Here is a 12,213-nt window from a genome sequence, read left to right as displayed (position 1 = left end):
TTGACGATTCATTTGAGTTCCTCCAGCATATTTGTGTGTTTTGTTTGAGATTTCCAGCATCTGCAGAATCTCCTGTGTCCCATAAATGGAATCCTGCTATTGACCTGGTAATTGTGGGATATTTTGGGATTGGTTGAGAGATAAAGTCTTGCTCAGAACATTAAAGAGAATTTTGCTCTTCTTTCAAGTCATGATTGTGGCACCTTTCCCAGAAGTATAGCCTTCGTTGCTGTGGCTAGGATTGTTTAGGGATTATAGAGAATATGAGTTAGATTGGAGAGGTTTATTCATGGAGAGAATGTTGAGAAGTATCAGCGCATTAAAATACTTCAGAGAAGCAAAAATGGAAATGGCATAGGTTTGAAGAGGTGGTTTTGAGATCCGATATCAAAGGTTGTGAAAGAGAACAGTGCATGACGTCAGGTAAACCATTTATAATTCAGCTCACTCTGGGCTATAAAAGGATGTTTGGTGGCCTGCATTCTAGTGAGCTTGTGTCAAAAAACTCAGAGGCTTACCTGGTGTACATCTTTAATCTTTTTTTTGTCGTATTAGGGGGGTCCTTAACTGCTCAGAATTTAAACCTCCAGCTCATTGTGCTACATTCTGTTGTCTTCTCCAGGGGCTTCTGTTGGTTCCCATTTCCCAAAGGTGTGTGGATAGATAGGTTAATTTGCAATTGTAAATCATCCTAGAGTAGATTATTGACAGAACTATCAAAGTTGATGGGCACGGATGAGAAAAGAATAAGTTGCAGGTGTGTAGGGCAATAAGGAGATGGGGAATGGACCATTGTTCTCTTGGCCTGATGGGCTGAATAGCCACTTCTTCTGTTGTTACAAGGAAAGAACAAAGTTTTTGACCCGATAGAGCTTATTTTCACTCCATAAAGAATATTTGCATCTTTTTTCTGATTTTTAGTTTAATCTTCAGCAACTGTGGTTTGTTTGATTTTCATTTACCAGACATTTAATAAAGCAAAATCTTTTTTCATTGTGAATATTTTTAGATTGAGCAAGTGAACCAGCTTACAGCGTTGGTACAAGCACAGCTTGAATATCACAGACAGGCGGCACAGATTTACCAGGACCTCTCCGTGCAGCTGGAACAGCGGTAAGCATAGTGTTATTGCAAACATAGTCTGCGTCAGAGAATGAATCAGTCCTCCTGCCTCCTGCCATTAACAAACGGACACATTCAGAAATTAATTTGTTTCATGTAGGTTCTTGATAATGTATTGTCACCACAGTGAAGCTGGTGTAGCAATTTCTGTTAAATTGTATTTATTGTTTTTCTGTAAATTCTGCTGTTCACTCTAGTAAATGACTTCTAATCAGGACAATCTTGCTAAATACCAAAGGATTTCAAATGTATTTCAAGCTTACTTGCAAGTGCATGCAAACACGGGGTATAAGTGTCATGAAAATTGGATTTTTGCAGTACCAACGTAGTACAGTACAACCATCATAAACATAAAATTAAATGAACATAAGTTGTACATAATTTACATGACGAAATAAACAAAATGACAACAGTGCAAATAGTGAGAGGGAGGGAGGGAGAGGGGGAGAGAGAGACTGAGGTAGTAGTAGTATTAGGGTTTTCAAGTCATCTGATGGTCATATGGTCATAGAGTCACACCGAATAGAAACAGGCCTTTTCACCCACATGTCCAAGCTGACTATCAAGTACCCAACTATAATTATGCCATTTCCCAGCACTTGGCTAATGGCCTCCTCTGTCCTGTCCTAATCCCTCAGATCATGATGCAGCTCAGTGGAGAAAGTCACACTCATTGCCAGCTGGGCTGCCAAAAACGATGTGCAGAAGCAGAATATTTTACATCAGAGTGAGGGAGAATCAAAAGAGCAATTCTTATTTCCTCTGTCAGTCTCTCCCTGCAGCAAACCTGGCATTAACTGATCAGAGTGCTAGCTCGTGGAGGGTTTCAGCAACAAAACCAGGGAGTGATTCCAGTAAAAAGAGAAGTGACTTTTAGAGTGGGTTGGTGAAACCTAATGAACAGCTTCCTATTCATGTTATAAAATGTATCTAACTCTAAATAATTCACGTTAGTTAAATCTTTACAATGCACTCTTCAGCTTGGTGAACTGGTTTATGATTATCACTGTATGAGATACAGTGAAAAGCTTTATCTTGCTTGCCATCTATACAGATCCTTTGGTTCATACGGGAGAATGAAGTGGTGATAGATAGGAGCTACAGGGACCTAGTCACCCCTAAGTTTCAATAGATACATATAAGGTCAGAGAGATGTGTACAATATACATCCTGAGATTATTTTTCTTCGCAAATGTTCATGAAAACAGAGGAGTGCCCCAAAGAATGAATGACAGTTAAATGTTAGGACCTCAAAGCCCCCCCCCCCGCTCTCCCTCCCACACATAAGCAGCAGCAAAGCAACAATCCCACCTCCCCCACTTGCAAAAAAGCACCAGCTCCCCCACCGAGCACTCAAGTATGCGGCAAAGCATCAATAAAGACATGGACTTGCAGTACCCCAAAGGCTACTCGTTCACCCGGTATTCGACATACCACAGTGTCTGTCTGTCTGTCTGTCTGTCTGTCTGTCTCTCTCTCTCTCTCTCTCCCCCCCCCCAAATAAGGGAAAAAGAGGTGTTCGTGTTTCACAGCGAGTGGGGAGACATAACAAAGCAACTCGCTGATTTATGGTGTTAAATTGGCGAGTTGCGGGAGGCAGATCGCTAGGTACCAGTCAGGAGCAGGAAAGGGAATAGGCTAACTGTGCAGAGTACCCTGTGGCCGTCCCTCTCAATAATAAATATATAGCTTTGGATACTGTTGGTGGGGGCAACCTACCAAGGGAAAGAGGGGAAAGCTGCAGTGACCAGGTCTCTGGCATTGAGTTAAGCTCTATGGCTCAGAAGAGAAGTGGGAGGGAGAGGAGAAGAGGAGTGCACTGACAGGGGAATCAATAGGTAGAAGAGTAGATAGGAGATTCTGTAGACATGAAAGACGCGCCTGGATGATATGTTGCCTTCCAGCTGCCAGGGTCATGGGCGTCTCAGATTGGATCCACAGTATTCAAAAGCGGGAGAGTGAACAACAAGAAATTATGACACGTTGGTAATAAAAACACAGGTAGAGAAGGGGATGAGGTCCTGAAGAGAGAATATTGGGAGCTAGGGAGGAAGCTGAAAAGCAGGACCTCCAGGCTATCAATCTCTGGACTGCTGCCTGTGCCACGCACCCAGTAAGAGTAAGAATAGAATAATTTGGCAGATGAATGTATGGCTGAGGAATTGATGCAGGGGACAGGGTTTCAGATTTGTGTATCATTGGGATACCTTCTGGGGAAGGTATGACCTTTACAAAATGGACGGATTGTATCTGAACTCAAGGGGGACAATATCCTTGCAGGCAGGTTTGATAGCGCTGTTGAAGAGGATTTAAACTAGTTTGGCAGGGGAGTAGAACCCGAGTGTCTGGTCAGAGGATGGAGCAGTTGGCGTACAGGTAGAAGGAGCACTTAGAGAGACAATGAGGAAGGACTGGCGATTGATAGGACAAAATTGCAGTCAGTGGGATGGGTTGAAGTGTGTCTATTTTAAGGCAAAAAGTATCAGGGACAAGGGTGATGACCTTAGAGCATGGGTCAGAACCTGAAACTATGATGTTGTTACTGTTACTCTCACAATGGCAGGAATGGCTGCTGAATATTCTGGGGTTTAGATGTTTCAAAGCGGACAGAGAGGCAGCTAAAAGAGGTGGGGGAGTGGCATTGCTCTTTAGGGAGAGAATCAGAGTTGCATAAAGGGAGGACAACACACATCAAAGTTGCTGGTGAACGCAGCAGGCCAGGCAGCATCTCTAGGAAGAGGTACAGTCGACGTTTCAGGCCGAGACCCTTCGTGAGGACTAACTGAAGGAAGAGTTAGTAAGAGATTTGAAAGTGGGAGGGGGAGGGGGAGATCCAAAATGATAGGAGAAGACAGGAGGGGGAGGGATGGAGCCAAGAGCTGGACAGCTGATTGGGAAAGGGGATATGAGAGGATCATGGGACAGGAGGTCCGGGGAGAAAGACAGGGTGGGGGGGAAACCAGAGGATGGGCAAGGGGTATAGTCAGAGGGACAGAGGGAGAAAAAGGAGAGTGAGAGAAAGAATGTGTGTATAAAAATAAATAACAGATGGGGTACGAGGGGAGGTGGGGCATTAGCGGAAGTTAGAGAAGTCGATGTTCATGCCATCAGGTTGGAGGCTACCCAGACGGAATATAAGCTGTTGATACTCCAACTGGAGTGTGGCTTCATCTTTACAGTAGAGGAGGCTGTGGATAGACATGTCAGAATGGGAATGGGATGTGGAATTAAAATGTGTGGCCACTGGGAGATCCTGCTTTCTCTGGCGGACAGAGCGTCGGTGTTCAGCAAAGCGGTCTCCCAGTCTGCGTCGGGTCTTGCATCATAGAAGGCCACATCGGGAGCACCGGACGCAGTATATCACACCAGCCGACTCACAGGTGAAGTGTCACCTCACCTGGAAAAACTGTTTGGGGCCCTGAATGGTAGTGAGGGAGGAAGTGTAAGGGTATGTGTAGCACTTGTTCCGCTTACAAGGATAAGTGGCAGGAGAGAGATCAGTGGGGAGGGATGGAGGGGATGAATGGACAAGGGAGTCGCGTAGGGAGCGATCCCTGCAGAAAGCGGGGGGGGGGGAGGGAAAGATGTGCTTAGTGGTGGGATCCCGTTGGAGGTGGCGGAAGTTACGGAGAATAATATGTTGGACCCGGAGGCTTTTGGGGTGGTAGGTGAGGACCAGGGGAACCCTATTCCTTGTGGGGTGGCAGGAGGATGGAGTGAGAGCAGATGTACGTGAAATGGGGGAGATGCGTTTGAGACCAGAGTTGATAGTGGAGGAAGGGAAGCCCCTTTCTTTAAAAAAGGAGGACATCTCCCTCGTCCAGGAATGAAAAGCCTCGTCCTCAGAGCAGATGCGGCGGAGACGGAGGAATTGCGAGAAGGGGATGGCGTTTTTGCAAGAGACAGGGTGAGAAGAGGAATAGTCCAGTTAGCTGTGAGAGTCAATAGGCTTATAGTAGACATCAGTAGATAAGCTGTCTCCAGAGACAGAGACAGAAAGATCTAGAAAGGGGAGGGAGGTGTCAGAAATGGACCAGGTAAACTTGAGGGCAGGGTGAAAGTTGGAGGCAAAGTTAATAAAGTCAACGAGCTCTGCATGCGTGCAGGAAGCAGCGCCAATGCAGTCGTCGATGTAGCGAAGGAAAAGTGGGGGACAGATACCAGAACAGGCACGGAACATAGATTGTTCCACAAAGCCAACAAAAAGTCAGGCATTGCTAGGACCCATACGGGTGCCCATAGCTACACCTTTAGTTTGGAGGAAGTGGGAGGAGCCAAAGGAGAAATTATTAAGAGTAAGGAATAATTCCGCTAGACGGAGCAGAGTGGTGGTAGAGGGGAACTGATTAGGTCTGGAATCCAAAAAGAAGCGTAGAGCTTTGAGGCCTTCCTGATGGGGGATGGAAGTATATAGAGACTGGACATCCATGGTGAAAATAAAGCGGTGGGGGCCAGGGAACTTAAAATCATCGAAAAGTTTGAGAGCGTGAGAAGTGTTACGAACATAGGTAGGAAGGGATTGAACAAGGGGGGATAAAACCGTGTCGAGGTATGCAGAAACGAGTTCGGTGGGGCAGGAGCAAGCTGAGACAATAAGTCTGCCAGGACAGGCAGGTTTGTGGATCTTGGGTAGGAGGTAGAAACGGGAAGTGTGAGGTGTGGGAACTATAAGGTTGGTAGCAGTGGATGGGAGATCCCCTGAGCAGATAAAGTCGGTGATGGTGTGGGAGACAATGGCCTGGTGCTCCTTAGTGGGGTCATGATCGAGGGGTAAATAAGAGGAGGTATCCGCGAGTTGTCGCTGTGCCTCGGCAAGGTAGAGGGAGGACGTTTGGAGGGATTATCTACTGAGTCAGGATGGGTGACAGTCAGAAACAGAAAGGGAGCAATCATTCGAATGCAGCTACTCAATGGACCCTGCCCCCAATAGCAGCAGAGGCACCAGAGAACAGATCAGGAGGTAGATTTTGAAAAGGTGGAAAAATAACAGGCTTGCTGTCATGGGTGACTTCAGCTTCGCAACACCTGAGTGCAAAAGGTCTTGATGGGGTGAAATCTGTTTGCAGTGTTCTTTATCATAGGCATAGACAGGGATAGGAGCAGATAGTATAAGAAAATATTTAATTGGGGAGGGGAATTATTGGGAGCATAAGTTGAGAATGATGTACTCAGGAAGATGCACGAAGGAAATGTGACTTTGTTTAGGGAGCACTGGCATGGGATTCTGGATAGGTTTATCTGTTTGAGGCAGGGAAAGGATGGAACGGTGAAGGAACAGTGGTTGACAAGAGGTGTGGAATATCTTGTCAAACAGAAGAAAGAAGATTACTTAAGGTTTAGGAAGCAAAGATCAGACAGGAATCTAGAGTGTTACAAGGTAGCCAAGAAAGAGCTGAAGAATGGACTTAGGACAGCTAGAAGGGAGCATGAGAAGGCCTTGGCGTGTAGGATTAAGAAAAACCCACAAGCATTTGATATGCATGTAAAGAACAGGAGGATGACTAGAGTGAGGGTAGGACTGATCTTGGCTAGAAAAGGAAACATGTACCTGGAGTCAGAGGAGGTAAAGGAGGTCCTTACTTTGCTGTATTCATCAGTGATAGGAACCTTGACAATGGTGAGGACTGTGTAAAACAGGGGGATAGTGGAACTTTTGAAAAAGATTAAGATAGGTAAGTCCTCAGGGCTGGACAGAACATACCCCATATTACTACAGGAAGCTAGGGAAGAGATTGTTTTGCCTTTGGTGATAATCTTTGCATCCTCACTAGCCACAGAAGTAGGAGGAGATGATTGGAGGCTGCCAAAAGTTATTCCTTTGCTCAAGAAGGAAGTAGGGATAATCCTAGCAATTGTAGAGCACTGACTCTTACTTCAGTGGTGGGCAAATTACTGGAGAAGATTCTTAGAGAGAGGATTCATGAGCTTTTGGGGTACCATACTCTGAATAGGGATACTCAACATGGCTTTTTGAGGGGCAGGTCATGCTTCATGAGCCTGATTGAGTTCTTTGAAGATGTTACGGGTATATTGAGGGCGATAGAACAGGAGGTGTGGTGTATGTGAGTTTTTGTAAGGCACTTGATAGGTTCCCATGGTAGGTTCATTGAGAAATTCAGGAGATGCGGGATCCAGGGTAACAAGACTGTGATACAGAATTGTCTTGCCCATAGAAGGCAGAGGATGGTTGTAGATGGAGTGTATTCTGCCTGGAGGGTGGTGACCCAGTGGTGTTCCACAGGGATCTATTCTAGGACTCCTGTTCTTTGTGATTTTTATAAATGACTAGGATGAGGAAATGTAAGCTTGCAAGTGACACAGTGGTTGGTGGAGTATAGCCTATTGTAGAAGGCTGTAGTAGGTTACAATGAGACATTGAAAAGATGCAGGGCTGGGCTGAGATGTGGTAGATGGAGTCCAATCTGGGAAAGGTGCTAAGTGATGCACTTTGGAAGGTTGAACTTGAAAGCCTGATGCAGGGTTAATGGCATGATTCTTCAGTGTGAAGGAACAGCGGGGTCTTAGGGTCCGTAGATCCCTCGAAGTTGCAATGTGTTGATGGGGCTTAAGAAAGTGTCTGGTGCATTGGCCTTCATTAGTCGGGGGATTGAGTTCAATAGCTGTGAGGTGATGTTGCAGCTCTATAAAACCCTTATAGATAGACCACACTTGGAACATTGTTCTCAGTTCTGGTAGCCTCATTATAGGAAAAATGTGGAAACTTTTGAGAGGTTGCAGAGGAGATTTACCAGGATGCTGCCTGGATTGGAGAGCATGTGAGCTAGAGATTTTCTCTTTGGACCGACGGAGGGTGAGAGGTGACTTGATAGCGACGTATAAGATGATAAGAGGCATAGATCGAGTGGATAGGCAGAGAGACTTTTTTTTCCCCCCAAGGACAAAAATGACTAATACCAAGGTGGCATAACTTTAAGGTGATTAGAGGAAAGTATAGGGAAGATGTCATAGGTAGGTCCTTTACACAGAATGGTGAGTCCCCTACCAGGGGTGGTAGTGGAGACAGGTACATTAAAAGCATTTAAGAAACTCTTAAGATAGGCCATTGGATGATAGAAATCGGAGCACAATATAGGAGGGAAGGGTTAGATTGATCTAACGGTTGGTTAAAAGGTCGGCACAATATTGTGGGCCAAAGGGCCTGTACTGTGCTGCGGTGTGCCATGCTCTACCTGAAGATGAATCCTCAATATAGTCCAGCCCACCAATTCAAAGCAGTCCTGTAAGCGCTCCTTTACTCCCTTGACCATACGTTCATGCTCCTCACAGTGGTGCTGAGGTCTCCAGTCTCGGCCTGTATGCCAGAAGTAGTGCAGCTAGGTGATCGGACTCGCCAAAGTGTGGGCTTGGGATGGGTCAGTTAATGTTCCTGGTGGTGGGGTGGGGTGCGGTGCTCAAATGTGTTGGCACCTCTGGCTCCACAGATGACATGCTGGTGCTAGTTGGGCAAAGACTTCTTCAAGCTGGTTGTATATTAGACAGGTGGATAGTAGGCAGTGGGTGACTCGGGGCCCTGTGTTTCAGTTTCACCTGCAACCTAGCCCAACGGCCTCGCTTTCTTAAAGGGAAACTGCACTCGCTAGCTGGCTGGTCTACAGTCCGGACACTTGCAATTTTGAAGATCAATAGATTTTTAAAATGCAGTGAAACAACGTTGCTTGCTAAATTACCCACGACAGTGATTGTAGATTTCAGTTGCACACAAACAGTCATCACCCTCCAGCGCCATCTTGAAAACATCCAGATAAGATGCTTTCTATTGGGCTGGCCAATATGCTTTCAAAGGGGACTGGCAAAATTCGTTTACCTCTTGTGGAGGCATTGGTAAACTTTCTTGGCTACGACGTGTACATGGTTGGACTAGGCTAGGCTATTGGTGATGGTCATTCTTAGGAATTTGAAGCTCCCAACCCTGTCACTCTCAGAAACATTAATGTAAGCAGAAGAGTACGCACCAAACCCCTTACTGAAGTCAGACCAGCTCTTTTCTTAGGTTAACATTGAGGGAAAGGTTGTCGTCATGATGTCATAATATTAGGCTGTCTCCTTCTTGCACTCTGACTAATCATTACTTGAGATTCAGCCCACTTAATTCCGGCAAATCTGTAGGTTGAGTTGAGCAGGCCACACAGTTCATGATTGTATATAGAATAGAGTAGGGGACTAGGGACACAGCCTGATGGGGCACCAATGTTGAGAATAATCATGGAGCAGATGTTGCACCTGTCCCTGCTGATTGCTATCTGTTGGTCAGAAAGTTAACGATCCAATTGCAGTGAGTGTTGTTGACTCCCAGGTCTCGGTTTGGAGATAACTTTTCTTGGAGTTATAATATGCAAAGTAGAGCTTTAATCAATAAACAACAATAATGTCAGTGTCTGTACCGGCCATGTGCTCTAGAGGTAAGTGTAGAGCCAAGGTTTTGGCTGTGTTATGTATAAAATACTGGATGAATGTCAGAACAGTTCAAAAATGACAATTTAACTCTTTCCGAGCTGTCAGCATGTAGAGTGTCTATACAAGGAAAACACTGCAGATCTGTTAATGTCTTAAGTTTGGTGATAGCAGATGGATTCTTTCATAGCCTCAGGCACCATTAACATGAGGATGTCTGTTATTAACTAAATGTCTGGTGATCACTTTTGAGAATTATGTTGACGAATTTTTTATTCATGTTTGTCAAATTGGCTTGTTGGATTCTTTTTTGAATTTGGGGATACTAATATGAAATATTAATGTTCTTTTGTAACTAAAGGAATGTTAAGTCCAGAACATTAGTGGGCTGATAGGTAAGGAGTGTCTAATTGATTTAAGAGGGTTTGCTGAACACTCTGTTGATGAACATTGTATTGCTTGAATGAAAGAAACCAGGCTGAGTTAATGGCATGAGAACAACAGATCAAAGAAGTTTGTCTGTCTCTGTACGCCTCTCTATGCTTATGGAACTGGTATTTATTGGGGAACCATTCCCTGGGTTCATCGTCTATGCCTAGACCAGAAATTGCTAAGACCCAGGGATGGTTTCATGAATGAGTCAGAATTCGGAGTTCCCCCAACAACAGCAAGAATCAAGTGGTGACTAAGAATCATGAGCCCTGAATTCTTTGTGACTTGCTACGTAGTATTTTGTGTAGTTTATTTATGCTTTCTATTTTATAATAATAAATTAGGCTTAAGTTACCTTGTTGTGCTTGTACGTTTATTACCCCGTCTCCAGGACACTCGAATAGTGTGGATCTGAACAGCCCAGCCCATGACAGGCAGTAGGTGACTTGCAGCTGTCTGGGAGGCTGGAGTTAATATACGCCATGACCAGCTTCCTGAAGCACTGCATGAAGTTGGATTTTAGAGCCACAGGGCAGTTTAAGGCACATACCTTGTTTACTTTGATAGTTGGAACTAGCAGCCTTCTTAAAGCAGGTTGGAAGCACAGACTGAAGTACAGAGAAGTTAAATATGTCTGTGTGTGCTCCTGTCAGTTCTTCAGCTCAGGATCTAAGGATACAACCAGGCACACCATCCAGTCCAAGGCTTTCCACAAGATTACTTTCCGGAAGACTGGATCTTAACGTCCACAATTGTGAATGTGGGTTGAGGTGCATTGAGGGCTGTTGGGGTGGATGGTGATATTCTGATCCCTGCCTGGTCAAATGTGCACAGAATGTGTTAAGCTCATCAGGAAGGGGTGCACTGTTGTTGTTGCTGTTTCTTGACTTTGTTTGTTCTGTAGCCTTATATTTCTCTCCACTGTGGATGGTCTGCAATTGAGCCTGGGTGGGCTTAGCAATGTACTCTATTATTTTTAAAAGACTACAGTTTAGTTTTTTTATGGGTGATCTTATCTCCCACAGGGAATGTCTTCCTGATTTCAGCAGCAAAAGCCAAACAGGGATTCAATTCAAAGGTGAACAGGAAATAGTGGGTTAGTGAAGTAAGAGAATCGTAGTTAATGAGCAATTTGCATGAAGTGTTTTGATTTTATCCAGAGGTCTATTGCACAGCAGACCAGCCATTGAAACAGGGTCTCCTCGCGAACTCTCATGATGGACAACCTCATGCTCCCTGTTGCAGGATGCTGGTGGTTACAATTACCTTCTACTGCCTCATGGCTGGTAGCTCACAGCTCCAGCTATTGAGGAACAGGTGACAGATCCATTTGTATCTCCTCCTTTCCCTTTCTTGGCCTTCTAACAGTTCACATCACCAAAAGCATTTGCCTTGTGTCTAAGTGTCTCCCATTGAGATGGTGAGCATTGAGAGATGGTTGAGAAAATTAGCTGTACGTATCAAGTTCAAATAATGATTAATTCAAAGCACATCAATGTATATAAACCAATTAAAAATGTGGCTACTAATTAAAAAGACAAGCCGGGAAACAAGTAGGCAAAAAAGAACAAGTCCTGCACCCTACTTTAGCATTTTAATGTAGGTTTTGAACTATTTTAATGAAAGGAAATGTTGACTGTGGTTGACATAAAGCTGAAACATTGGATAGGTCAGCTGAGGATGTAGTTGAAGTGACCTGCACTCATTGCTGATTCTGGGGGGTGGGGGTGGTGGAGCAAAACTCTGGTGCATGGTCATCCAAAGCCTAGGGATTCTGTTCATCCACATCACAGCGCAAGGTGCAGGCGTACAGAACTCGTTCATATTGTATGGGATGGCCAACTGCTCTTGTCAGCTTGGTTTAACCTGATGCCTTTGCACAATGGACTGAAGAATCATCAGTTAGGGTTACTTTTGTCATTATCTTATCTTTTTGTAGAATGAGGGAGGCAACGTCGCGCCCTCGAAGGGAATACAAACCGAAACCTCGCTTGACGTATGATTTTGCAGATGACGCCCAGCCAAATGGTGGAGTGACTCACAGTGGTCAAAAAATGACAGGTAACTTCAACCAGTGGATGCACTGAACACTTTTATGTCTGTTCCCTATAAACAGTCACTCTTAAACAGACAAGTTTTGGAAAATAGACCCATCACTCTCATTTTTACTCAAAACATATAACACTGATTCCAGTCAAAATACACCCAAAGCGTAATGAGAAGAGTAGACAAGTGATGGGAAGATCA

At 44.7% G+C, this 12,213-nt stretch overlaps 1 protein-coding gene across 1 annotated transcript in view; it reads left to right on the top strand.

Annotated features, from left to right (window-relative positions):
• LOC140197272 (endophilin-A1-like) overlaps window positions 1-12,213 on the top strand; it is a 178,387-nt gene that overhangs the window by 164,932 nt on the left and 1,242 nt on the right. The window contains exons 7-8 of the mRNA XM_072257194.1: window positions 1,010-1,113; window positions 11,906-12,027. Coding sequence (XP_072113295.1) covers window positions 1,010-1,113; window positions 11,906-12,027 — 226 coding nt within the window. The remainder of the gene's footprint in view (window positions 1-1,009; window positions 1,114-11,905; window positions 12,028-12,213) is intronic.

This window comes from Mobula birostris, chromosome 5 (genome assembly GCF_030028105.1).
Source record: "Mobula birostris isolate sMobBir1 chromosome 5, sMobBir1.hap1, whole genome shotgun sequence".
NCBI classification, from domain to species: Eukaryota; Metazoa; Chordata; class Chondrichthyes; order Myliobatiformes; family Myliobatidae; genus Mobula; species Mobula birostris.
The sequence above is the reverse complement of the archived record's forward strand: the minus strand, read 5'-3'. Positions and strand labels throughout refer to the sequence as shown.